The sequence below is a fragment of the Lytechinus variegatus genome, chromosome 3, assembly GCF_018143015.1.
Source record: "Lytechinus variegatus isolate NC3 chromosome 3, Lvar_3.0, whole genome shotgun sequence".
In the NCBI taxonomy this organism is placed as follows: domain Eukaryota; kingdom Metazoa; phylum Echinodermata; class Echinoidea; order Temnopleuroida; family Toxopneustidae; genus Lytechinus; species Lytechinus variegatus.
The window spans coordinates 63,150,107-63,176,475 of record NC_054742.1 but is presented as its reverse complement, the minus strand read 5'-3'; the positions used below and the strand labels follow the sequence as shown (position 1 = coordinate 63,176,475).

At 36.6% G+C, this 26,369-nt stretch overlaps 2 protein-coding genes and 1 long non-coding RNA gene across 5 annotated transcripts in view; 1 reads left to right on the top strand and 2 right to left on the bottom strand.

Moving 5' to 3' along the window:
* The window catches only part of LOC121411620 (serine/threonine-protein kinase 11-interacting protein-like), a 47,828-nt gene that overhangs the window by 17,778 nt on the left and 3,681 nt on the right, over positions 1 to 26,369 (bottom strand). For 2 of the 3 annotated variants that reach the window (XM_041604430.1, XM_041604432.1), the window contains exons 1-11: positions 13,915 to 14,016; positions 12,621 to 12,759; positions 11,168 to 11,355; positions 9,451 to 9,618; positions 7,823 to 7,930; positions 7,366 to 7,437; positions 4,899 to 5,132; positions 3,937 to 4,026; positions 3,188 to 3,229; positions 1,987 to 2,230; positions 440 to 976 (exon numbers count right to left, since the gene is read on the bottom strand). In XM_041604430.1, coding sequence (XP_041460364.1) covers positions 440 to 976; positions 1,987 to 2,230; positions 3,188 to 3,229; positions 3,937 to 4,026; positions 4,899 to 5,132; positions 7,366 to 7,437; positions 7,823 to 7,930; positions 9,451 to 9,618; positions 11,168 to 11,355; positions 12,621 to 12,705 — 1,768 coding nt within the window. In that variant the 5' untranslated portion in view covers positions 12,706 to 12,759; positions 13,915 to 14,016. Of the gene's footprint in view, positions 1 to 439; positions 977 to 1,986; positions 2,231 to 3,187; positions 3,230 to 3,936; positions 4,027 to 4,898; positions 5,133 to 7,365; positions 7,438 to 7,822; positions 7,931 to 9,450; positions 9,619 to 11,167; positions 11,356 to 12,620; positions 12,760 to 13,914; positions 14,017 to 26,369 lie in introns of those variants that run through there. The other variant, XM_041604431.1, reaches the window with a different exon arrangement.
* LOC121412110 lies at positions 17,584 to 18,330 on the bottom strand. Its single transcript, XM_041605018.1, has one exon. The coding sequence runs from the start codon at positions 18,328 to 18,330 to the stop codon at positions 17,584 to 17,586; it is 747 nt and encodes a 248-aa protein (XP_041460952.1).
* Positions 18,989 to 20,255, top strand: LOC121411622. Its single transcript, XR_005969505.1, has 2 exons — positions 18,989 to 19,032; positions 20,127 to 20,255. It is a non-coding gene; the product is annotated as an uncharacterized LOC121411622 (long non-coding RNA).

Genomic DNA, 26,369 nt, shown 5'->3' with positions numbered 1-26,369 from the left:
ATACTTTCTAAGTTATTATGTCATTTCAAAAACTTAACCTCAGGTTAAGATTTAATGTTGATGCCGCCGCCGTCGGAAAAGCGGCGCCTATAGTCTCACTCTGCTATGCAGGTGAGACAAAAAATTATGAAATGAAAGTGAATATTACACCAAAACATTCAAAAGAGTTGCTGGTTTTCTTCGCATTTAGTGATTTATTGCAGTCTCTGTTGAAAAATTGAATAGGAATTGTTTGTCACTCTGCAGTTACAGCTTAACACACAGAATGCGCATTTTGCAATTGGAATTGCATGCACAATGAGTGGTGCGAATCTTTTGGACCCGCGTAGCTTTAGGACCCAGCTTACCATACATTGGATTTCGAACATTAATACAATTATTTCAAGACTGAGAGCTGCACACAACCCATAAAGAAACAAATGATGATGCTTTGTCTCACCATCTTCCTCCTCTTTATCATCGTCCTCTTCTTCTTTCAAGTCACCATCTTTGATTCTAACCTGGAGCTGGGAATCCTGTCTCATCAACAGGTCAATCTGCTCCGAGGATTCCCTCGATAGTTGCTTCACACCTTCATCTTCCTGACCTTTCACATGACCATTGACCTGACCTCTGACCCCATCTACAGGATTCACCCTGGTGCTTTCTTCACTTGGCATCGATGTTTTCTCTACCTCCTCCTCCACCTCCACCACCGGAGGGCCACGCCCATCTGAATACCCCTCTTGTTCAACATGGACATCCACCTGAATGTTAGTCCTTGATCCATCATCATCATTAACATCACCCAGTTTAGCATTGGTGGGACTACGCTGTGGCTCAGTAGTCTGGCTAACATGTCCAGGAGGTTTGGAGAGTGGCTCATAAGGGTTGTGAAGGGCCAGAAGCCAGTCTTTGCCGTGCATCTGTCTAATATCCTCAAACTCTTTCTTGGCATCGGTTCCTGGTGTGGACCTGGGGCTGGAGGATGATTTAACTGAAGAGAAATAAAATAAATCTAATTATGAATCGAATTTCAGATCTAAAGTAGCCAATGATCTTATCTTATGATCAAGTAATTCACAAGGTACTACAGGTAAAACCCAAAACTCTTTATTTCTTGATCAAAGCTTACATCCCATGCACTCATTTAAGCAAACAAAAGACTTACAATTTCAAATCCAGCAACATTAGACTCCAGTTCTTACCCCCAAATTGTGAAATTCATAGCATTTCAAAACATAGTTTTGCCCGTATGATGAGAGCAAATTGCATTCAAACGGTGTATATCTATAGCATACCCTTTTGCTTGGGAAGATAGAAGATACTGTTCCTTTCATGGAGAGTACTGCATATAATTAGTGGCAAAAACATGATGGGTGAGAAAAAAATAATCATACCCCATGCAATGGAAAAGTTGACGAAAACAATTACAGAAAATGGTATATTCCATGAAATCTGCACTGTGTTGGGTAAAAAAATACAAAATACTGCAAAACTACTGCAGATGGTATCTGTGTATACAAATACCTAAATAAGAAGGGATTGTCAATATATGTGACCGGCCATCCCAAAACCAACAGTAAGTTGCCCAAAGTGAATTTTGAGATTCGTGAGCTTGAAAAGATACATTCTAAGCTTTAAACTGATGTAAAACTTAATAATAAAACACAAAAATACTTGTTTGGCTGAAGAAAAAATTTGGTAAGCACTTAAAAAAAAGAGAAAAAACAAGGTTTGAAGTAAGGGGTTCACTGTGCAATCTCTGCAAAACTGCCAAGCCATCTGGACAACAATGGTGTAAAAAATCCTTTTGAATCTCATCTAACTTTACAACTTCAAAGTTTGACAATATGAAGAAGATTATTCAATCTTGCACAAAAGCTAATCTTTACTTTTTGAAAATCAAATTACTTTGTTTGGCTATTTACAGAGAACTTTCCCTGGTGACATATATTGTGGGTTTCGGGGTGGCAGGTATGGTTTGGTCAAGCAAAGCAAACATACCACCAGTATCTGACAGCCTCTTCCTAGCTTTCTGTTTCTGGTCCTCTGACTGCTCGCTGATGGATGCATTCCTGACCTTTGCAGATAACCTTTTGACCCTTTGCTTCCTCCTTTTCTGACCTCCCTCGGGGTCTACCGATTCCTCCAGGTTATCGTATGACATCTCGGAACGGAGAGAAGCCGAGAAGTTGTCGGAGAGGTACTCCGGCCTCATAGGTCTTACGATGCCCTTTCTGGGTACAAGCTGATGGAAGATGATTAATTCTGTGATGAGCAAACTCTTACATCTAAATATGCCATTTGAACATTTAAAATATAATACCTTTTTTATAGATACAATAAGAAAGGCTTATCCCTTGTCTATGATATAAGCTTTTAAAGATCTTGTGCTTTGTTTATAGATGGACAGTTTGCAGATGACAATGGGTGATTTCAAGTACGGTGTTGAAATCTGGTGTTATCTGTTGTGACAACACCAACACCAGCCACAACACCGTACTTGAAATCAGGCTGGTGTTGGGATTGACCTCGGAAAATATGACTTATTTACGGCAGTTCGTGTTGAAGGATGGTGTTGAATGTCGTCTGCTGAACCCAGCACTGCGGCTGGTGTTGACGATCTACGTGTAATTTCCCCATTCTCCAACACCAACCCCCAGGGATTGGGAAAATCATGATTTCAAGTTCGGTGTTGGTGTTGGCAATCTCAAGCTCGTGAACAGGCGGCAAACACGATGAAGCATCCCCGTAAAATTAGCTTTTACAGTTAAGATTGGTAAAAATCATTTGAGCTTTACATATTTTCATGAAGAATAATGTTCAATCTTTCGAATTCTTGAATTAATTAAAGCATTTGTATTCTGCACGATGAGAATTTAATGCATTTCTCTCCGATTTCATTTTCGTCGTCGAGACTTCTCGCATGAATTTGAGATGATTTGGCAGCACAGCGCAGAGGCGTGACGTCATGTGCTATTGACAACGCAATCAGTATCAGTTCCTCTGAGCTTGGTTCAGCGGTCTTTTTACGCTCTCAACACCAACACCAACGCTGAACACCGTACTTGAAATCACCCAATTTCTTTATGATAATATTCTTTACAGCAAAACAAGAATTGTATTGTTCACAATCATTTTAATCTGCTCTTTAACTTTTCTTTATTTTCAAATAATTTTTCAGAAACAGATATAACACACTCACTTGTATCTCTGCTCTGGTCAAAGGAACGTCATCAATAAAGGTCTGGAAAAAAAAGAAGAATCTTATAAAATGGAATAATAAATGTGTGCAATCCCACAAAATTAATATGTCTGACCCCTTATTCTTTGAACCTCCCTGGAATGAAATTTCTGTGTTTCTGGTTTATATGAAAATTTGAGATGTTCTACAATTATCACAGGTTGAGCAGTTCAGTAAAATAAGAATTGAGGGGGGAAAAATCAGATAAAACAAAAAAATGATTGCATTATAAATTCTTAAAGTGTATATTCATGTAAGGATTACAAATACATTACATTCTTAAAAAAGATTCAAATTGAAGAAATACAATTAAATAGAAAAAAATATGTAATAGAAATTATATCTTTTAAATATATTCAAAACATATTTTTCCACATGCAATAAACTATGACATTTGCACATGCCATGAACTATGATACATACAGTGCAGAAGTCAATCATTCAATTACTTTTTTTTCACTGAAACGAATCATTAATAGAAAATTATTTTGATTTCAGGGTGAATATTGATAAATTATTAAAAATACAACAAAAATCAATCATTTTTCAATGAAGACCAAATTACAGATACAAACAAGAGAGAAAGAGAGAGAAAGAGACATGGAGAGAGAAAAAGAGAAATGGGAAGAGAGAAATAGAAAGGGAGATAGAGAGGGGTGGGAAGGAGACTGAGAATGGCTAAGACTGAGAGGGCAAAAGAGAACACTTACAACTAACTGTGCTGCCTCTGGTGGTAGGTATTTTGCAATCATCAACCGCCACTTGCTTTGAAAGGTGAATGGATTACCATCAAAGTGCATCTAAAACCAGAAAAATTAATTACATATGAATCAGTAAGTATAATCTGTTTTAGCCAATAACGTTTTTTTATTCAAGCAAATCAACTTTAAGGAAAGGAACATATTGGTAAAATAGCACAAGTCAACATTCTATAATATAGTATATGCCAAATATTCACCCATGTCAAAACATTTTTTAAATCCAGAGTATGCAAAACATGTGTTGTATACTTTTTCAAAGTCAAATCTCTCCTAAGTTAAACAGAATTCTCTGGTCCTACAAGATTTGACTTACGCACAGTTACCTGTGTCTGTATGCAACAATTCAAATATTATGATATATATGTCATTAGATTAGATTTCAAAAATCTATTTTTTTTCTTCAGCTAACACAGACAAACTTTCATGATCATATAGTTGTATAGTTGACACCGTAGTTTCAAACTCAAGTAGAAAGTGATTGTCAAGAGCTCTTTACAGAATAGCACACTTTAGTTGACTAACAATGTTTGTAACTATATGATCATGAAACATTGACTGTGTTGGATGAAAAAACAAAATGTTAAATTTCTGCTCACAACATACAGAGGAAACTGAAGAATAACCTCAAAATTTTTGGCAACGTCACTAACGTCAAACTAGGTCATATTGCAGAGACAGGCTTCAGTCAGTAGCTACAATCTGTATTCTGTAGGTTCATCACTATTCCATTTCAATGTATATATGTCCAATGCATGTTTTTGTATGACATTCACACTGTTATGCATGCCAGTTGTATCAATTTGTTTCACTCACATATCCCAGGATAGTGATCGAGTTACTAAACTAAGCAAAACATGATACAAGATATCAAATATCAACAGTCGAGGGAATCATTTTCAAATGTCTCTCACCTTCCTCAGCCTATGCAGGTAACCCAAAGAGAAGAGTTCTGAGGAGTCAAAGATGGCGTTCTTGGCAAGGTCCAGGGTTCCTAGGTCCTCCAGGTACTCCACACCTGAGAGACTTTCTATGTTGTTACCTCGAAGGATCAAGGTCTGTAGATGAGATGGAATGAACTCTCCCAGCGAAGGTACCCTCCACAGCTGGTTGTAACTCAAGTTTAGATGGATGATCTCAGGGAGGCTCTGAAGACATAAAGAAATAGACGGTGAAAGAATATCAAAGATGAATCTGAAAATAATTAAATCCCTTTTTCAGATATTATCAACGATTAGGAATGGATGGCACCATCAATTACCGGTGTAGGGTACCTGATCTTAGAAAGTTCATTCCATCTCATCTCCCGACCTTGATCCTTAGGATAGTCAGACAGTGATATTCTCTATCATTCACCAGTGATAATTGAACACACATCTGACTACTCTTCTATCATTGAGGATCAAGGTCTGCAGATGAAACGGAATGAACTTTCCCGGTGAAGGTGCCCACAATAGATGTTAGTAACTCAAGTTAAGTTGGATGTTTTTGGAAGACTCTAGAAGATGACCAAAAATACAGAATAAGAAATGAAGATTTGTGAGGAAGTTGCAGGGATATCAGTAAAGATGAACCCAAAGACCTAGAAATTCAACAACTTTACATAATTTTGAATTCAAATTAAAAACCTCTATTCCAATAGTATGTAGAGCAACTAGGAAGCTCTTGCGGCACAATAGAATATGTAGAAATATTTTTGCGCTATAAAAATGAATATTAAATAATTCAACTCTATTTCAAATGTTACCACCCATCACAATAGACATAAAGCCCCATCGATATTTCTCTTTGAGTGAAACTCTTTGCTGTAAGATCAAGCTACCATTAATTATCAAGATGCTTAAAGATAAATGCCAGTTGAGGTAACAATCTAAACATAAGTCCGAACGAAATCTAACAAAATGACTGCCCAAGTGATTATTCTGGTGGACAATTGTAATAGCTGAGAAAATGGGCAGAAATAAACATGGTGTCCCAGCCAGGCATCAGGTTTTTTTCCTAGCAATAAAAATACACTGTCCCACATATGTGTTGGTACGGGTATGAACATTTTCAGCTTCTAAGGTTTTATGATCTCTTCCTCCTCCTTCTTCTTCCCCTTCTTCTACATCTTCGTACCTTCTTCTTCTCCTTCTTCTTCGTCTTTGTAACATCATTACTATACAAATGAACCAGATCTATATCTATGATGAAATTATAACAGTCAACCTTAACTTTAAAGACATGTTCATAAAATCAGTTAGCTGCAATCACATGTGCTTTAAAATCCAAAGTGAAATTACCTTGGTGAAATTGACACTTTGAGACAAGCTGAAAACCCTAGTGGTGAGTAAAACTGAAACCTAAGCTAATAATAAAGTTAGGATTTACAGAAATAAACAAATTAATTCAGGACTGAAAGATTGCTTACACAGACCGATGATGAAATATTATTTTTTAGCCTCAATGGATGAAGAGATAATACATGCAATATAATGCACTGGTGTCGATCCGTGACGTCATACTATTCAGGGGGGGGATGATACACTAGATCATCCCCCCCCTTGGAACAATAGATTAACCACACAAATCAACACCCGTGATATAATGCATCCCATAACCGACGTTATTGTTTTATGCTCAGTAGATGAGGGAGGAAATGTTATTGTATTATATCATATTTTTTCTGGAATACAGAGAATCATATAATCCTGATAAAGCATCTGGATTTCATGGACTAGCCAATGCTCTAAATGGCCTTGAAATAAAGATAGCCTTGATAATTGATTTGAATGTCACTACTACACCTAACGAATATATAACGATTACATATAGACTAATAAGATGATACTGCGATGTGAAAGATTAATTCAATAGAGATTATACTAACACACATAATTATCAAAATGAAACATCACTTAATTTACAGCAAATATGACATGTACATAAAAGTTGTACTAAATTAAAAAGGTAAACATAAAATACATATAACAGTACTTCCCCAATGTATGTAAGGTGTACAAAACATAATATTCAATCATTTTGTTTAGTTGACTAATCATTTTTGTTAGTCTTTAAGCACACTGCCAGTTTACTGACAAAGAGATTTCTCGTTTAGAGACAAGTATTGCCGGTAATTGTCTGATATTCAGGAATAAATTAATACACGTGTGTCATTTTTCTTTATGTGAAATTTGAAATGCTTTTTTGCAATTACAGGTAATGAAATGGGAAATATTGAGCCATCAATGCGAAATAAAAAGACAAAGAACTTTGTCATTTTTCCCTCACCAAACAATATGTAATGATATATCATACACAGAAGCACAATGAGTTAAAGAGAGCAGAGAAGAAGATATTTGCATGACATTTTCGAAAGACAGGAAATAGATATTTTCTTACCTCAAAGTAATCTCTTGTGTGTCTGATATTATTATGGCTCAAGTCCAGTGCTTTCAAAGCAGGAAGGAAACGCTGTGAATCAAAGGAAAGACAATTTAAATAGGCGAGTAGGATGAAAAAAAGTAAAAAAAAAATAGTGCACCATTTGTTGACTTTTTGCAGCTCTACTTATTTTTCAAATTTCCTAATATCAACCACAAAATATTAATTCTCTCAAATCAAATTCATACATCTGATTTATAGTCTTCTTTTTCTTTACCAATTACCTTTTAGTAAATGGCTGTAATATGCAAATTCCAGGGTCGTCTCATAAAGACTTGATTTCATAACAAATGCACAATTTCTATACCAAGTTTACTATCTGCCAGTGAAATTGATTTTGGTAGCTTTAAACTGTAATTAAAAATTTGTTATCATTGCAGGTTTTGTGAAACAGGCTCCTGGAAGCAATACATACCAATGACTCATCCAGAGCATCAATGTAGTTATGACTGAGGTTTAGGGTGTGTAATACTGGCCAGTCTTGTTCGTCTGCTTTATCTCCACCACATCCTACCAACAACATCTATACATGCAAGTAAATAGCAATATAAGAAATATCATATTTCAAAATTTTGAATTATGAAGTGATATTATTTCTCTGAGGAACTTGAACAAGACCTTGCCTCTAACTTTTTTTTGTGAAAATCACTGATTTCTTCCAGTGACTAGATCATCTCTAAAGTGAGGTAAAAACACAGCTGTAGCATAACATAATTTTTAAGCTTTTAATGTGAATTTTGTATTTTAATTAAAATCATAGCTTGTAATATTAATAGCTGGGCAAGCACCATGAACATCTTTCTATGGTGTGTGTGTGTGTACTACACACAAATCTACACTTTTGTTATGATCATTATATCTTTAAAAAAGTGGAGTGCCTCTGGCAGTCTCACCTGCATTATGCAATTCAATATAGCAGCAGTGCTGACTTTGCAAACGACGATAGAATAATCATTCAAAAAAAAAAAACACCATTCGTATGATGATAAAATACTATGTTCACTGACCCTAAATGACATTTGACCTTGATCGTGTGACCAAAGACTTGTGCAACACGATCAGTGATACTTGATTACCCTTACCCTTGATTACTTCACATTTTATGAACTAGATCCATAAACTTTTCAAAGTTATGATGGCGATTCAAAAAACCTATTGCCTTACCCCCAACACGGCCAAAGTTCATTTACCTTGGTCATGTGACCTGAAAATCATGCAGGATGTTCACTGATGCTTGATTACTCTAAACAGGGTGATTATTTTTAAATCTAATTGGTCTGCTTAATTAATATAGGGGTTAATTTAGTTGTTGAATGGTCTGTATTAATTTCCATTGGAAAAACAACAAAAAACAAAAGATGAAAAAAAAGAAATACATAAGAAATTCTAAAACGAAGAAAAACAACGAAATTGGCTTTCGCAATTTTTCTTTGTGGAAACCTTAAATTAGATTACAAAGATGACATCTGAAAAAAAAAGAAAATTTGAAGTGAAATTGGGTGTTACATATGCAAATATTGTTTTTCATGAATAAATTTGCATATTTTATTCATAATAAAAAAAAAAATTATTTTCAGAATTTTTGTAAAACTGACTTGTAGTTTATGTGCGTGCCAAATTTTGGTGCTATCGCGCGAACGGCGGCCAAGATCAGGAGGGCCATCATGCCCCCCCCCCCCCGCCCCCACCAGTTCTCAATCAATACATCTCAAATAGCCCAGTCATTTTAGGGTTAAACGCCAACATGCACATCATATAATGCATAATATGATAGATGGCTATTCAGTAGGGCACATGTCATGCACACAGTCTGACCAATGCAGTGATGCAGTATATACCGCACACAACTAGGAACTTAAATGCGACTCTCAGTCACACTTAAATCTCTGTGATATACCCCCAGATAGAACTACAATGATACATTGACTATTACTATTGATTTTCAAGACTTTTGCATTAAATATTCATATCTTGCAACTGCAGGTATTTAGATATAACTACTTCTATGAGTGATAACAGTGTTAAAATGAATCATAATCATACCTGAAGTGAATTGACACATCTGGAACATATCAGCACTCTGAGCTGTGATCGGAGAGAGCCTAGACCAACTAAAAAATGGACAGGTACTCGCTTGACCTCTAGGACCGTCAACGCATGGAAACGTGATACATCCACAGCACCTTTCAAAGTAGCATTCTCATGAAGTAACTGTAAAAGAAAAAAATAACAAGATAGACTACAAAACATTTGATTGCAATATATACCATACTTTCCAGGGAGCTGGGAATTTGTGGGCAAATCTGAGTGAAAGCGATGATGCAAAAGCAATACAAAGACAATAAAGCTCTCTGACAAACTGTTTCAAAGGGATGAATTAATTATGGCGAAATGAGAAAAATTAGCTTCTGACGGAATGAGACCTATAACATAGCTCTTCCTAGTGTCAACAAAACTTGAAGTTTTGAGGTGAAATGGAAATAAAAAAAGCTACAAATAATCAAGCTTGGTTAGACGCTGTGTCTGAGCACGTCTAACGGGTAGACTGCTTGGGTGGCTAAGTGCTATGATTTAATGGAGAATGAAACCATTGGAACACAATAGCTTGTGTGAAAACATAAAAATCAAAGAAACAGATCAATAAAAGTTTGAGAAAAATGAGACAAATATTGAGAAAGTTATGAGCATTTGAATATTGCGATCACTAATGCTACGGAGATAGCAAATTGGCAATGCGACAAAGATGTGTGATGTCACTTGTGAACAACTCTCCCCATTACTTTAGTATATATTTCACTTGAATTGCCTCTTTTATCACATCTATCCTTAGATCATGTGTTCTTTCTCCATGAGGGCATGTAATACATACTTTTTAAGAATACATCATGGATAAAGAGTTTGTATCATCATAAGAAAAAGCAAAAAGAGACATTTTTAGGGTATTTTATAGTCCACCAAAAGGAAAGTTGTTCATCGGTGACATCACACATCCTTGTCACATTGCCAATGGGAGGATCTCCATAGCATTAGTGATTGCAATATTCAAATGCTCATAACTTTCTCATTATTTGTCTGATTTTTCTCAAACTTTCTTTATTCTTATTTTTTTATTTTTCTGTTTCTACACAAGCCTATTTGTTCCAAAGGTTTCATTCCCCTTTAAGCGATTTGGATTTGAATCCTGAATAAATCTGCATTAATTGTCATCAAACTATGGTTCATTTCAATGATATACATCCAGTTTATGCAGTTCAAAATGAATGCTTCATGTTTTCTAAATCAGATAAGATTTAAAATGGAGTAGTAGAGCAAGTCAATAAACACCTGCTTTACCCACAATACAATATTGGACCTGATTTGATCTCAAGTCTAGAAGAGGAGGTAAAAATATAAAATAACTTAAAAACACTAATTCTAAAACATATTATTGCATCATCTGTTGGCACAATATGTATTTTTCATGCCTTTAAGAATTACAATTTTGTATTGGCTTCACAAGGATTTAATAAAGTCTCAGCTAGTAGTGTAACTTCAACTGAACTTTCCAAAACTCAATCTTTTAGAGACGAGCAAGAAGGGGCTATTCCTCAATTTCTTGGTAGTTTACAACTTAGTTACAACTTAATCGAACTAATTTTAAGGAAGTATGTGCATTTCACGCTGTGAAAGATGAATTTTCAGTAACTTTTAGGGAATACTAATAGTTGACAAAATTGTGAAACAGTTATGCTTTTACCAACAATTTGTCTTTAACACTCACCTTTAAACCTAATGTCCTGTGGAGAACATCTCTTAGATATTTAACGGACTCTGCATCATATTTTTTTCCACCATCCACTACCTCCGTCGAGTCATCAGTGGGATGAGTTGTAGCGAAGCATCGGTTCAGTATGGAAAGATAGACGGTCGTCAGGGACAGCTTACTCTTTCCCGTCAATACCTTAATGTCTGGGTATGTAGAAAATAATAGGATAAGTCAGTTTAATCTCTTGAGGATAAGTCGGTTTAAACTCTTGAATTCCGAATTATTTATTTCCTACACCCCATGTATACTGTCTTCAGGTTCCAAAAAGTAACAGGCTAATAATTATCCTTGTGTACAGGAAAATATTGATGAAATAAAGTATGTATGTATGCATGAAAAAAATCCTTTACTTTACAGATGCTGTCATGGTGAAGTAAATTGAATAACTTCAGTGTCAGGAAATAACCCTATAATCTATCGATTTAGATGAGAATCTAATTGAATAGCAAGTGATTAGAGATGCTCTATGTGACATAGCAGATTAGTGTTATATATTTTGTGGAGTTTCTGCATTCCATTTCTTTGAAAAGGATACAAATTTAATATCAGAAAACACAGAATTTGATTTGTTGAGTAGATCTACTAAGCATTATATGATATTGAAAAAATTATGTATGGCAGTGGATCATATTACCAAACACTTCATGAATTCAATCATATCAAAACCAATGTAGACCTACTCATAAAATTCACCAAACTTTAATCATAAATACACCAATACCTACAAAAACATAAATATGTAAAAAAAAATTATCCGAAATCATTTTTCTTCTTTACGATATCAGCATCTGATTGGACATATCTTCGCATGTGAAACTTTAAGTTATTGTATTACCGAACGTGTGTTTTTTACCACCAGTATGGGAAAAGTTGAGAAAAACAAAGAAATCACTGATGATCTATTTTTACATTATTTTGAGGATAAAAGACATTGAAAATGTATTTTTGACCATTTTTCATTATCTTTCTAATCAAGTTCCCTTTGGAAGGATGTTGCAAAGTTTTGAGCATATGAACATGATGAAATTATTCTCTTGACGCGGATGCTGCGCACGTTTGGTATTTAAACGGCCCCTGCCGGTCGGTATTATTACCATCACTCACTTTACCCTAATGTTTGGTGTCAATATGAGACTGACATCTTACTGATAGTTCATTAAGATAATAGAATCAAGAACTTCACATGAGTCAATTGCCCATGATGTAGGCCTAACAAACAACCCGGTGCGCTATAACTATACCAAAACGGTCCTGCACTGTAGGCCTACACATCCGGATCCAGAACATATCATAAAAACAATTTGTTTTCATTATAATCGTCATATGACAAAGGAATCAGGCCTGCAAGTATATGTTCATGATTATAGTCACTTTGTCTTTGTTGGGCGAAATATTAATCTGTACTGACCAGACTTGCCCCGTCTAAGGAAATCAGCAAGCCTTGCCACAGGATCTGAAGAAACGTTGACTGCATTCCCTGACGAACTGGCCATGATGACACCAAGGTTACCAAAGGTCCTCAGTCATCGAGATCCACATCTATAGAGCTGTTGTTCATGAAAAGAAAGAGTGAAAAGCCAATCTGGAGATTTAGGTAACAACTGGCTTAAACCACAACTATAACCTCGCACAAGTTAAAACGTCAGACAGCTCGACAGAGTTCTTTTTCTAGGCCCTAGCTAATTCAATTTAATTCAAGAGACTTTATTCCAGACACAGCTGCATCAGCAGAGGTTCATATAAACAAACATCATAGTATACATCAAGACAGACATGTACATGTATATAGAGATAAAACTAGATTATTCAGAGAACATATAAATATAATTATGTACAGAGAGTAGAACAAATCAACAAGGTATGAACTAATCATACTGAAATGATACTAGAAATAAATAATGAATACATACACAAAAAAAGACAATGAAAAGTACAATGGAAATATTTAAAAATAATGAGTAACTTGTTTCAACAAAAGAACAAATACATAACTATTTTAGTAGATCACAACTCATGACTGCCATTTAATTGTCATACCAAGCAATGCTTCCACAATTCTGATGCATACCTCGTACAGCTGTACACTGTGCAATGGTTTACAGCCTACTTACAAATACAATGTCAAATACTAAATTAATTTTAATGATCTTTGTCGACCAAATAGTTTAATATTTATCGACCAAAACAAATATTTTACGATTCGTGATATTTATCGGCCGATGCAAGTATTTCTTAAAATCTAGATTGGCAGCTAACGACACATGTGTGGCATCTCAGTATCGACATGTCACATGATCAATAAATAAATAACAAATGGCGACGTAAACAGACTGACAGGGTAAGTGAACGCTCGTGCTCTTATTCTTAATTGGGTATCCGCCCCAGGCTTCATTGGGGAGTAAGCCTACGCTAGTGGATGACTTTTACTACCCAGAACTTCAGAAGCCTCCGGGCTAGCATGGCTAGTGCCAGTGGAGCCTGCACGAATTTCACTCGAGGTACGGTACCGTACCGTTCGAACAGTCGTCCAACTCAACTACCGGTGTACTTCTCAACAATGAATCATTGAATGATGAATCTCAATCAAGCCTGAACAAGGATCAAGGATAAGGAAATCAATCGTGTCAACTAGCTATATTTCAGCACGGCACTGGAATCACATGCAAGCATACCTAATACAATCAAGCCAAGATTCAACTTACACTGAAATAAATTTTGATCGGAGTATCAAACAGCTTATTAATTCAGTAAACAACAACACAAAGGTTGAACGTCCATTGATTTATTTTTAGTCACGAGATTGACCTTTGATCGCGCGCGACGTCGACCGTCTCTGTGGTAGTAGTCTTGCAAGTACAGACTCAAATTTGACTCTACCATGTCCAAAGTTCAATTCAATTCAATTCATTTATTTTCTCTTTCAATCTTTTTACATTTACAATGATAGTTCAATAGACATATTTACAAAATATAATACATAAATCATTTCTATAATACAATAATGCTATGAAATCGAAAGAGAAGGAGACCAACTAAAAAGCAGAGCTTGTAGGGTGAAGGCCCCCTTTCATAAGTACATTTTATGAATAAAAATATGATAAAATAAAGAAATAAACAATACATAATACAATGAATAAAAAATAAACAAAAATAAAAATAAAAATTAATGAATCAGTATACACTGTATACAGAAATCATAAAACGATTAAACATATATACAAAGAGAAATTAACAAACACATTTACATATTAAGTTCTGAGTTACATAACTTTGTGGAAAAAAAAAACGATAATCTAATATGAATCCAGAAGATATTTTTTCAGTTTTCCTTTGAAATTTTGTATTGAATTACATTGTATAATATCCTTTGAAAAAGAATTCCATAATTTTGGACCAGTAAAAACAAATGTCTTCTGTGCAAACGATGTTCTATTCAGAGGTAAATGAAAGGAACTCGCCTGGCGAGTAAAGTGCTTATGAATTGTATTATTTTTTACAAACATATTATTAAAAGGTAACGGTAATTGTTTATTAATAAACTTGTACATTAACTGTCCGAGTTGAAAAGAATATAAATCTTTAACCTTCAAGACTTTATTTTTCAAAAACAGAATATTTGTATGTGCCCTGAATTCTGCATGACTAATAATACGAATCGCTCTTTTTTGTAATATAAAAAGTCTATTAATTTGAGAATTCGCTGCGTTACCCCATGCAACAACTCCGTAATTCAGATAAGGTAAAATTAACGTTGAATATAATGATAACAAAATATAATGGGGTAAGAAGTGACTTAATTTTCTAATGACACCAATATTGCGAGCAATGATTTTACAAATATTATCAATATGTGTTTTCCAAGAAAGTTTATCGTCAATGAACAGTCCCAAAAATTTAGTTGATCGCACTCTTTGAATAACAGTATCATTTAAAATTACATCTTTTGGTACAGTCGTAATCTTGTTGCTAAATAGCATGTAGCTAGTTTTTGCTAGGTTAAGAGAGAGTTTGTTAGCTGTTATCCATTTAGAAACATTTTTTAGTTCGTCATTGAATATTTGCGTCAATTGATCTGGGTCGGGGTGTGACAGAAATATATTAGAGTCATCAGCGAAAAGTATAAATTGAAGCAATCTTGATGACATATCAATATCATTTATATAAGTAATGAACAAAAGTGGGCCAAGAATGCTGCCCTGTGGAACTCCACAAAGAACAGGTTTACGTTCAGAAATATTACCATCAAGTGAAACGAACTGTGAACGCCCGGTTAGATAATTCTTGAACCACTTTAGTGGTTCCCCTCTAATTCCATAATGAGAAAGTTTATAAAGGAGAATATTATGATCAACTGTATCGAATGCTTTAGAAAAATCTAAGAACATACCAATCGTATTCGAAGACTTGTCATAAGCTTTGGCAACTGTTTGAACTAAAGAAAGTATTGCATGGGAAGTGCTACTCTTTTCTCGGAAACCAAATTGAGTATCGGATAAGATGTTGTGTTTTTTAAAAAAACATATGGTTCGTATGTGAACCAATTTTTCAAGAATTTTAGATAAGTTTGTAAGCAATGAAATGGGTCTGTAGTTACTTGCTAAAGAACTGTCACCCTTTTTGAAGACTGGTATTATCTTAGAAATTTTCATTGATTTTGGAATATTTCCCGATGATAATGACAAATTGAATATATAAATAAGAGGGTCAATTATATAATTCATAGTTTTCTGTAGAAGGATGCTATCAATGTTATCGAATCCTGCACTTTTATTTAATTTTAGGCTAGATATAATTTTAATTATCTCCTGTGCGTTCGTAGGAGAAAAAAACATAGAACTTTGATTTCTATCTCCCAGATATTGATGAAATGAATGGGAATTTGTTGGTATACTTCTAGAGAGCTCAAATCCAATTTGTGAAAAATAATTATTGAAAATATTTGCCATCTGAACTTTATCTTCAATAATAGAATCATTATGCATAAGCTTAGTTATCTTTGAAAACTTTGGTCCATTATTGATGGTAGAATTGATCAATTTCCATGTTTTTTAAGATCATTCTTGCATTGATTAAATTGAACATTGTAATATGCCTTTTTGGCAGTACGGATGACCCCTGTTAGTATATTCTTATAATTGGTATATTGGCTCCGAGTATTTTCACTTAGTCTTGATATATATTTATAGTATAATCTATTTTTTTTATTTATTGAACGAAGAATTGAATTCGTTATCCAAGGTAATCTAGGTGATCTTTTATAATTTTTGGACTTGGGCTTTGTAAAAGGAATATTTTCATTAACATGACTCATGAAGATATCAATAAATGTTTCGTAGGACTCGTCAACACATTCTGTACTAAATACATCATCCCAAGTTTCTTCTTCTAAACTCTGTTTCAAACGAGATATATTTAGATCACTGTATACACGCCTCTTAGGTACATTATCGGGAAAGTTGTTTGGCTGATATTGATTAGAACAATACATGAAAATTGGGAAATGATCAGACATGTCTGAGATAATTATACCAGCTTTAAATTCTGAACGAATATTGGAGAAAAAATTGTCAATCAGAGTTGCGGAAGTATTAGTAATTCTAGTGGGTCTAGAAATAAGTGGCAAAAATGAGGCAGAAAGGAATGTCTCTAAAAAGTCATTTGCAAAAATATTAGTATCACTCGCTAACAGGTCATAATTAAAATCTCCCATTATGATACATCTTTTGTTTTGAACAAAATGATAATGTAGTAAATTATTCAAAGTTTCTAGAAAATCAGCACTATTGCTGCGAGGGGGCTTATAAACAACTCCCAATACAGTTTTTCTGTTATCACGATCACTAATTTCAATGAATAAAGTTTCTGCAGTTTCATTCATTAAATTCATGTCTTCAATAATAACATACTCAAATTGACTCGGCACAAAAATTGCAACACCACCACCAATTTTATCAACACGATTATTTGTAAGTATATCATAACCTGGGAGTGCATTCATATTAATACATTTATCTGACAGCCATGTCTCAGTTAAACCTATTACTGTATTTTGGGAAACACCTGAGTTATCTAAAAATAAGCGAAATTGCTCAAAATTCTTGTTAAGGCTTCTGATATTAAGATGCAAAATAGACAAGCAGGAAGAAGGTAAACCTTTGAAAATGTTTTTGGCTGAAGCCTGAGTGTAGTAGTTTGAGGATATGGCATTCGAAGCCTCATCATTTGGATCTAACTCAATTTTAAGTTCATCATTATTTACACCAATATCATAAATAAAATCATTGGAATCATTTGAAATATTCGTAATCATATCAAAGTCAATCATTATTTACATAAAACATCAACAATATATACATATGCGTAAGAGAGTTTTACTTAATTTTGTTCAGATCCTCTTCTCGATGAATAGCAACCGGTGGAACATTCGGGCTCTTCCTCACCAGAATGGTGCCATTCGTTGTCCATAAGAACTTGTATCCCGCCTTCTTCCTCTCGTCATTCGCTTTCTTTAGGAGAGACTTCTTAGCTGGGGCTAGATTTTCGTTGAGGAACACCTTTCCTTCATCTCTTGAGAATCCCAGTTGACGGGTTGATGTTTCCCTCAGTTTTTTACGGCCTGAGTATAGAGTATCCCTCATCCTCCTGGTTGTGAATCGAACGATGATTGGTCTGGCTGGACCATCTTCTCTCCTCTGACCAAGTCGATGTGTCACATCAATGTCGTCGTTGGATACCTCTGGTGAAATTTTCTTCATGACGTGAAGGACAGCCTCTCTCACATTCTCACCTTCCTTCTCAGGAACACCTGCCACTTCTAAGTTGATCCTTCTATGATATTGATCCAATTCATTCACCTGGTGTTCAAGTGTCATCATCTTTGCTTTCAGTTGCTCATTTTCTCTCTTCATGGAAGCATTCTCACTACTCAGTCTTTTCACCTCGCAGGTGAGCTCATCCACTTTATCGCTAAAGAACTCAGCAGATTTTCGAAGCTCATCTTGACCAGATTTTATTTCATTCAGTTGTGATGTCAGAGTTTTGTTTAGTTTTTGAAGTTCAGACTTGATTTCAATGAAATCTTCGAACGTTATGGATTGATTTTTCTTAGGCCCTGGCATACCGATGACGTCACAATGACCCGACCTGATGAGATGGATGGAGATGGATGTTGCGCTTCTACCCCCATCTCACTAGATGGCGATTCCGCTGCGATCGTCAAAATCGACAAAGCGTGGTATATCGTAGCTTCAACGTGGCTTGATCTTTTCAATCTTCTCCGTCGTACCTTGATCTTTTCTGAAGCGGCAAGGATCGCCACCATCTTCCTGGTCGCCACAAAATTTTGAACATGTTCAAAACTTACGTAGCGAGATCGCGGAGGTGCTAAAGCGCATCATAATCGAGTCAAGAGCGTATTACAAACGACATATTCGTAGCTGTAACGAAGCTCCAACGCACAAAGCGTGGTAGAAGCGCATTAAAAGCGGCACCGATCGCCCGTGTTTTTCAGGCCCGTTCCCAAGACAATTCTGCTACGCTGCTTCCGTTTACGAGGCGACTGCCTTGCGCTCGACACGCTTCACACCGTTTCCACCACGACGCTTTCCCTTTGGGTGGCATGTGGCACACGTTCTCAGCCCGCTGCAGGCATTCGCGTTGCGCTTTTGCTGCGCCGCTGATGACTGGCCAGCGATTGAGCAGCGACCGTCTGCGCTGCTATGAAACAACGTGCCGATGGTAGCGGATCATCACATTTTCAACAGATTACGAGGCGACACCACGACGTTTTCAAATATACTTCCCAGAAAAAGGACCAAAAAGTATGGAAGCTTAAAAGTGCCACCGAGATGTTGAAATAATTATCTCGGGAAGTCGACATCTTGATAGCAAAAGATAAGATGACGAGATCCCAGATCTCATCATGTCGACATCTTTTAGAAGAGATGATGAGATGACAAGATCCCGGATCTCATCATGTCAACATCTTTTAGAAGAGATGATGAGATGACAAGATCCCAGATCTCATCATGTCAACATCTTCTGGAAGAGATGATGAGATGACAAGATCCCGGATTTCATCATGTTGACATCTTTTAGAAGAGATGTTGAGATGACACGATCCCGGATCTCATCATGTCAACATCTTTTAGAAGAGATGTTGAGATGACAAGATCCCGGATCTCATCATGTCAACATCTTTTAGAAGAGATGATGAGATGACAACATCCCGGATCTCGTCATGTCGACATCTTTTAGAAGAGATGATCAGATGACAAGATCTTCGATCCATGATCATGTCATCTAATCATCTCTTCTTAAAGATGTAGACATGACGAGATCCAAGATCTTGTCATCTCATCATCTCTTCTACAAGATGTCAACATGATGAGATCCGGGATCTTGTCATCTCATCATCTCTTCTAAAAGATGTCAACATGATGAGATCCAGGATCTTGTCATCTCATCATCTCTTCTTAAAGATGTTGACATGATGAGATCCGGGATCTTGTCATCTCATCATCTCTTCTACAAGATGTCAACATGATGAGATCCGGGATCTTGTCATCTCATCATCTCTTCTAAAAGATGTCAACATGATGAGATCCAGGATCTTGTCATCTCATCATCTCTTCTTAAAGATGTTGACATTATGAGATCCGGGATCTTGTCATCTCATCATCTCTTCTACAAGATGTCAACATGATGAGATCTGGGATCTTGTCATCTCATCATCTCTTCTAAAAGATGTCAACATGATGAGATCCGGGATCTTGTCATCTCATCATCTCTTCTAAAAGATGTCGACATGATGAGATCTGGGATCTCGTCATCTTATCTTTTGTTATCAAGATGTCGACTTCCCGAGATAATTATCTCAACATCTCTGTGGCACTTTTAAGCTTCCATAAAAAAGGGAAGCTGCCCTATCTGTTATGCCGGCGGTCCAAGAGGAAGCGAACAAGAGGTTATGGTGGTGGTAGAGGAGGAGGAGGAAAAGGAGGAGGTATAGTAGGAAGATAAAAATCTAACTGCTGAGCCAGCTTGAAAGAGAGAAAAAAAGACGCTCGCATGTCTTGATGACGAAATGGGTTACCTCCGCAAAAATATATAAATTGAATATGTTTTAAAAATAGAATGAATTCTAACTACAGTGACAGTAAACAATATTAAAATTTTAATGATTCGATCACTGATGTATTGATTGGAAAAAGCACACTTTATGGGGATTCTGGCATTGTGCCCCCCCCCCCCTTATGAGTGCTCTCACATCAGTAGACTACTTCTTGAAAGCAAATTTGAAAGGAATTTACCTAACAATTTTGAGTGACAAACTTTTGTGGAAAAAAATAAACAAAATATAAAACATTTTTATGCTCTTTTATGAAATTCTGGATGCATCCCTCATATTAACTATTAGGCTCATCGACATCTTTTGAGTGAAATTGTAATATATATTGTATATTATGACTTAAGTGACAGCCAGGATCGGACCCAGTATCTTTTGGGCCTCCTCCTACTGTCCTCGTATCAGGTCCTCGTATTCAACTTCTAATTGAAGTTGTTGTATAGATGTATAAGTCCAACCAAATTCTGGACATCCATCTTGGTCGGAGGTTGGCAATCGACTGAAAAATGTCTCATGTGCCGCGATCAATATGCCGATTGCTTGAAATCGTTTCAAGAGCCCATCATGAACGTAACACAATCGTTCCATTCGTAGCACCACCGTACCGAGGTCCTAATTAGCGTATGGGCCTCGTTGTACGGTCGCTTTGATCGCAGAAGCAGCGCATCACATCTGCCTCAAATCGCGGCAAGAGAGTGGCAGCGTCGTACTACCAGCGTATTACCATCGCCTTCAGCGCAGGTCCGTCGCAGTGAAGTTGTAGTGCAATCGCCTCGCAGGCTAAAAATAGAATTCGAGGACGATTCTGCTACGCTTTGCGGGATTTTAATCAGATCGCCATGGTCGCCTTGGTCGCCATGATCGCCATCCTAGTGAGATGGGGGCCTTCATAGATGCCTGATTTTAGCGTAAAGTCATGTGCGTCTTAGTGATGCGCGTTAGTATCTCGCGCGTGATGTTGATTTTCAAACAATATTGAATATTGAAATTGACGAAAATTAATGTTCTTACCGACGATAACGTCGCAGTCTTCAAGAGTCAAACACTAAAATCACATCACTGTCTCTGGTGTCCTATCAGCTTTCATACGATCTAAAATTTAACTGTTATTTCCATGTGCTTTCGGCTATTTGTTGACAATATTCAGAGCAAAGCAAAAACACGTCTTCTCCCTTCAAAATCAATCAAAATCAATCAAAATCTATCAAAGTTAGAGCGATGACAAAAGCAGATCAGTGCATGGGTGAATTCAGGGGCGGCGAAGCAAAGTTGAAAGTGGGGGGGGGGGCACAGGGAAAAGGGCATATTTTCTTTCAAAAAGGGCACAATCTTAAAACAAAGAAAAATTACTTTTCTACAGTGCAGTGGCGTAATGAGCAAAACTTTTGAGGGGGCTAATTTGTCGTATCACATAAAATATAAGAGGTTGCAAAAAGCGAAGTGAGCAAGCAAAAATTTGGAAATTTTTATACAGAAAATCCAATTTTGTGATCGATTTTTACAAATTTTTCATATTTCACCCTTCTCTCTTTCCTTTTCTTTCCCTTCCTTTTTCTTGGTCTTATTATTTTTTTTTTTTTGGGGGGGGGCAATAGCCCCCGAGCCCCCACCCATATTTACGCCACTGCTTACCCCACTCACATGACTCATGAAACTCAAGCCGCGGAAGATTATTCTTACAAGTTTTTTTCCTTCAGAAGTAGCAAGATATAAAAATGAAAAATAGTTTTTTTATTTTAATGTTTTAAAATAGGCACTCGTTAACACATAAAACTGGCCCTTCTCAGATGAAAAGGGCACTTTTGGGGTGAAAAGGGACACTTGGTTCGAGAAAGGGCACTTACAAGAAGGCAAGGGGGCACTTGCTCACCAAAGGGGTCCTTAATTCTCACGGTAAGGGCGGCATAGAACACGTTCGTAAAGGGGAATTATGAGTAAAAATTGGCACTGATCTGAAAAATGGCACTTGCTCATAAAACGGGTACTTATCAGGTGAAAGGGACACAGAACACGTACGAGAGGGAACAATTTTTGTGAAAAAAAAGAAGGAAAAAAAGAAAGGCCCACCTAACACGGATCCACGTCAGGTGAAAGGGGCATGCATAATACACGTTTGTGTTGCGTTAAAAAGTGACCGTTTCAATGCTACAAAAAGTGGGAGGCATTGTGCCCCCCGCCCCTTCCATCGTCACCCCGGGTGAATAACGGCTCACATGTTCAGACCATGCAGGAGGTGGAAGGAGGTTCAGAATACTTTGTGCAAGGTCTGTGCCTGAGAACAGACCACTGTGCTATCTTATAAAGTCCAAGGGTCCAAGAGGCAAGAACTATGGTTACCCCTATATAATAGTTATCCCTCCCCTCTCTCTCTCTCTCTCCCCTCCCCTTCTCTCTATCCCGCCCTCCCCCCCCTAGCGTACCTACGGGGGGCGGTCTGCCCCCTCCCCCCCCGACGAGTCACAACCCATGCTGGTTTGAAGAACCTTTTTTTTTTGCTTGTCAAATTTTTTGGCGGGCGGTTTTGCCCCCCCCCTCCCTGTGGAAAATCCTAGGTACGCCACTGCCCTCCCCCCCTCCATCTCTCTCCCGCCGCCTCCCCTCCCTTCTCTCCCCCTCTTGCTCTCTCTCCCAGCCTTTTAAATCATATATATATGGCAACTTCTCCACAACTAAGCTCCTTTATAATTGCCATCAAAAATCATACAGCAAAAACAGTGGAGGACATAGAGGACCACACCACTTATTTTACACCGGTGTTTATTGGTGGTGTTAGTTTTACCCCTATAGGTGTTATTACAACACATTTGGTTGTTACATTTACACTCTTTGGTGTTATGTTCAATTTCTAGGGTGTAATTTTAAAACCTCTGGGTGTGGTCCTCTATTAACACCAATTGGTGTCAGTTTTTACAGTGAGTGAGCCTTATTGGGCCTTTAGCCACCCTGCTTCACCATGTTTATTTTCTTCTATTCTTTTTACAACTTTGGCTTCAAAATATATGACTGATTGAAACAATTTGAAGAGAAATAGGCCTATACGTACCATCCTTTGGCGGGCGGTATCTGAATTACAGTTTAAAAAAATAAAAAGTAAGGGCTTGCATTGCAGGAAAATGAGCAATTGAGGAATAACAGAGTTCTTTTTGTTTCTGACAAGAAAAACTTGCAATTCTATAGAGAAAAGAAATGAAAATATGGTTAATTCGTTTTCACTGACTGTCTGGAGGGCAGCGGGGGCTGAACAGAATGGTGGGGGCGGAACATGCAATGCCCCCCCAAAAAAAATCACTATCAGATGGTCTCATTATTGTAAATGGTTTTAGAAAATATAGTGGGGGGGGGGGTGAGTACGTCCCGAGAATTCTGTTGTCGATCTGTCATAGAATCAAACACAGGCCTATCGTGAGGTCAATCATTTTTAAACATTCATCATTAAAGGATAAGTCCACCCCAACAAAAAGTTGATTTGAATAAAAAGAGAAAAATCCAACAAGCATAACAATGAAAATTTCATCAAAATCGGATAAAACAAGAAAGCTATATGACTTTTTAAAGTTTCGCTTAAAGTTTTACAAAAAAAAGTTATATGCACATCCTGGTCGGTTTGCAAATGAGGAGACTGATGACATCATCCACTCACTGTTTCTTTTGTATTTTAGTATATGAAATATGGAAGAATCCAATTTTCTCCTCATGGTCAAGTGAAACAACAATTAATTCCTCCCTGAACGTGTGGAATCATCATTGTTTAATACTACATGGTTCAGTCAAGTTGGTCCTTATGGTCAAATCTGTAAAAAATGAAATATTGTATAATTCAAACCATAAAAAATAAAATAAATAGTGAGTGAGGGACATCATCGACTGTCTCATTTGCATGTCACTGAGTTGTGCATATCACTTTTTTGTGAAAAATAAGCGAAACTTTAATTCTTATTTTACATCTGTTTTTTATATTTTTTTAATCATAAAAATTGGATGAATGTTCCTACTTGTATGCCTGTTGTCGGTGTACACCATTTTCAACTATATGTAGGGCCTTAGCTTTTTATTTTTTTAAATAATAATTTTCATTCTTTTTCTTCATCTTTGATTTTAAAAAAGGCAACCATTCACAATTGACTATCACATTTGTTATAGCTTCTTTCATATTAGCCATGTGTTATTTTCTTTCTTTCTTTCTCCTCTATTTTTTTTTCTTCTTATTTTTGCCCACTCCATTTTCTCCTTGGCATTATCGTGAAACACGTCACCAGTGACAGATTTCCACGGGGGTCATTTTTTCACCTGATATGCGGATAGCCTCCATCCAAAAAAAGCTAGCCACGTTAACAACAGAGTCACGTGCCGGGGCGTGTCAATCTTGAAAAAAACTCGAGCCACATCAATACAGAGTCTCACGCCGGGGCGTGTCAATCATGGATTTTAAAATTCTTTGTCGACATCACTCCGCCTTCTCTCGTACATTTATATTTGTTAATTTCAAAATACGCACAGTTAGAGTATTTTACATTGGGTAAATTTCAGGATACGCACGGGTGCGTATTTTGGAATCTACAAGTAAAAACGTACTATTTTAGACAGTACGCCATCCTATAGTCTCAACCCATCCGTCTCCTTTCTATTGATCTTATAATTTGTCACCAGCAGTATATTAAATCTCCAAAATCCCATAGCTGGTGAAAATTTTTAAGATCAATAGATAGGAGACGAATGGGTTGAGGCTATAATGGATAGCCTACTGTCTAAATTGCTGAATCTCGAATTTGTCACCAGCTATGGGATTTTATATTTTTAGTGTACAGTTGGTGACAAATTATAAGATCAATAGGAGACGGATGGGTTGAGGCAATAATGGATAGATAACCTTCTAAAAGTGGCAGAGAGGTCTTGAAGAGGAGGGAAAAGAGGGGTTGATGGAATAAAAGTTTGATTACTGTTAATTTAGTGAAAAAAGTGGTGACAAATTTCACGACCAATAGAAAAGAAATCACGAAAACAAGGAAAAATAAACACTAAATAAATCAATACATCATCGTTCGTGATCAATTCAGGATAAAACTCACTTTCTGGAAGGGGCGGGGATATTATTCAAACAATCCAGGGAATCAATACAGCATTTTAATTCGACCCCGGAATTCGACTGTCATCTTATTCTGCATCCATACTGAGCAAGCTGGAGTGGGGTAGACTGTCTGGAAAATCCGAATGCTGGTAGGAGGAGTCAGATCTGTGTAGTGGTTCTTTACTTTGTTGCGTGGGATGTGAATGAACTACATACAAGTTGGTATGTGTGTGTGTTTACGATGGGCGGGTTGCATAAGATAGGGGCGGTTTAGGTTACTAGTAATGGGTGGGGCGCGTAAGATAGGCGGGTTGTACTAGTGCACGTGCTCGAAAGTCACCGACGCTCGGCAGCCCTTATCTATGTTCATCATTCATTGGTCGATGTTTGCGCACGCTCATCAGTCAGCGTTGTGATTGGTCTAAACTTGAAGTCATTGTCTATACTTATTCATTTTGTACATACGTGTCGTACTAGTATCACAGAAGTCAGTCTAGGGTTACCTAGTGAATAGCTGGAAATAGATTGGCGATACTTTAATCACTAAATAAATCGTATTTCCTTGCTTCTTCTTTATTTTGATTCAAATTGATTCGTTAATCTTTGTCATTTTTAGTCCATCACCCATGCACTTCCCTTGATTTTCAAAACCGCCCCTACTTTCTTTCAAAGTCGGCTGTCATAAATATTTTTAACGATCCAGATTTTCTTCAAATACAGTTTTATTCAGTCAAATCACGTTTTCTTCTTCAAAATGCAATTATCCTCTTTAAGACAATGATAAAAACATCCAATACACTAAATTAACATGATATATGATATTTCTGATAAAAAAATAAATAAGAAGGCCTATCATGATTATGATTTATTTTGTGTCCCGACGTATATGGGCTTAGGCTCTCGGCTGCTGGAAAATAGGATGGCAATTTAGTGAATCACTAATTAAATGGAGTGAACATGATCCT

What these genes read in the sequence shown, in the direction of transcription:
- LOC121412110 (XM_041605018.1), bottom strand. Translation starts at nt 18,330, where the DNA reads ATGCCAGGGCCTAAGAAAAATCAATCCATAACGTTCGAAGATTTCATT.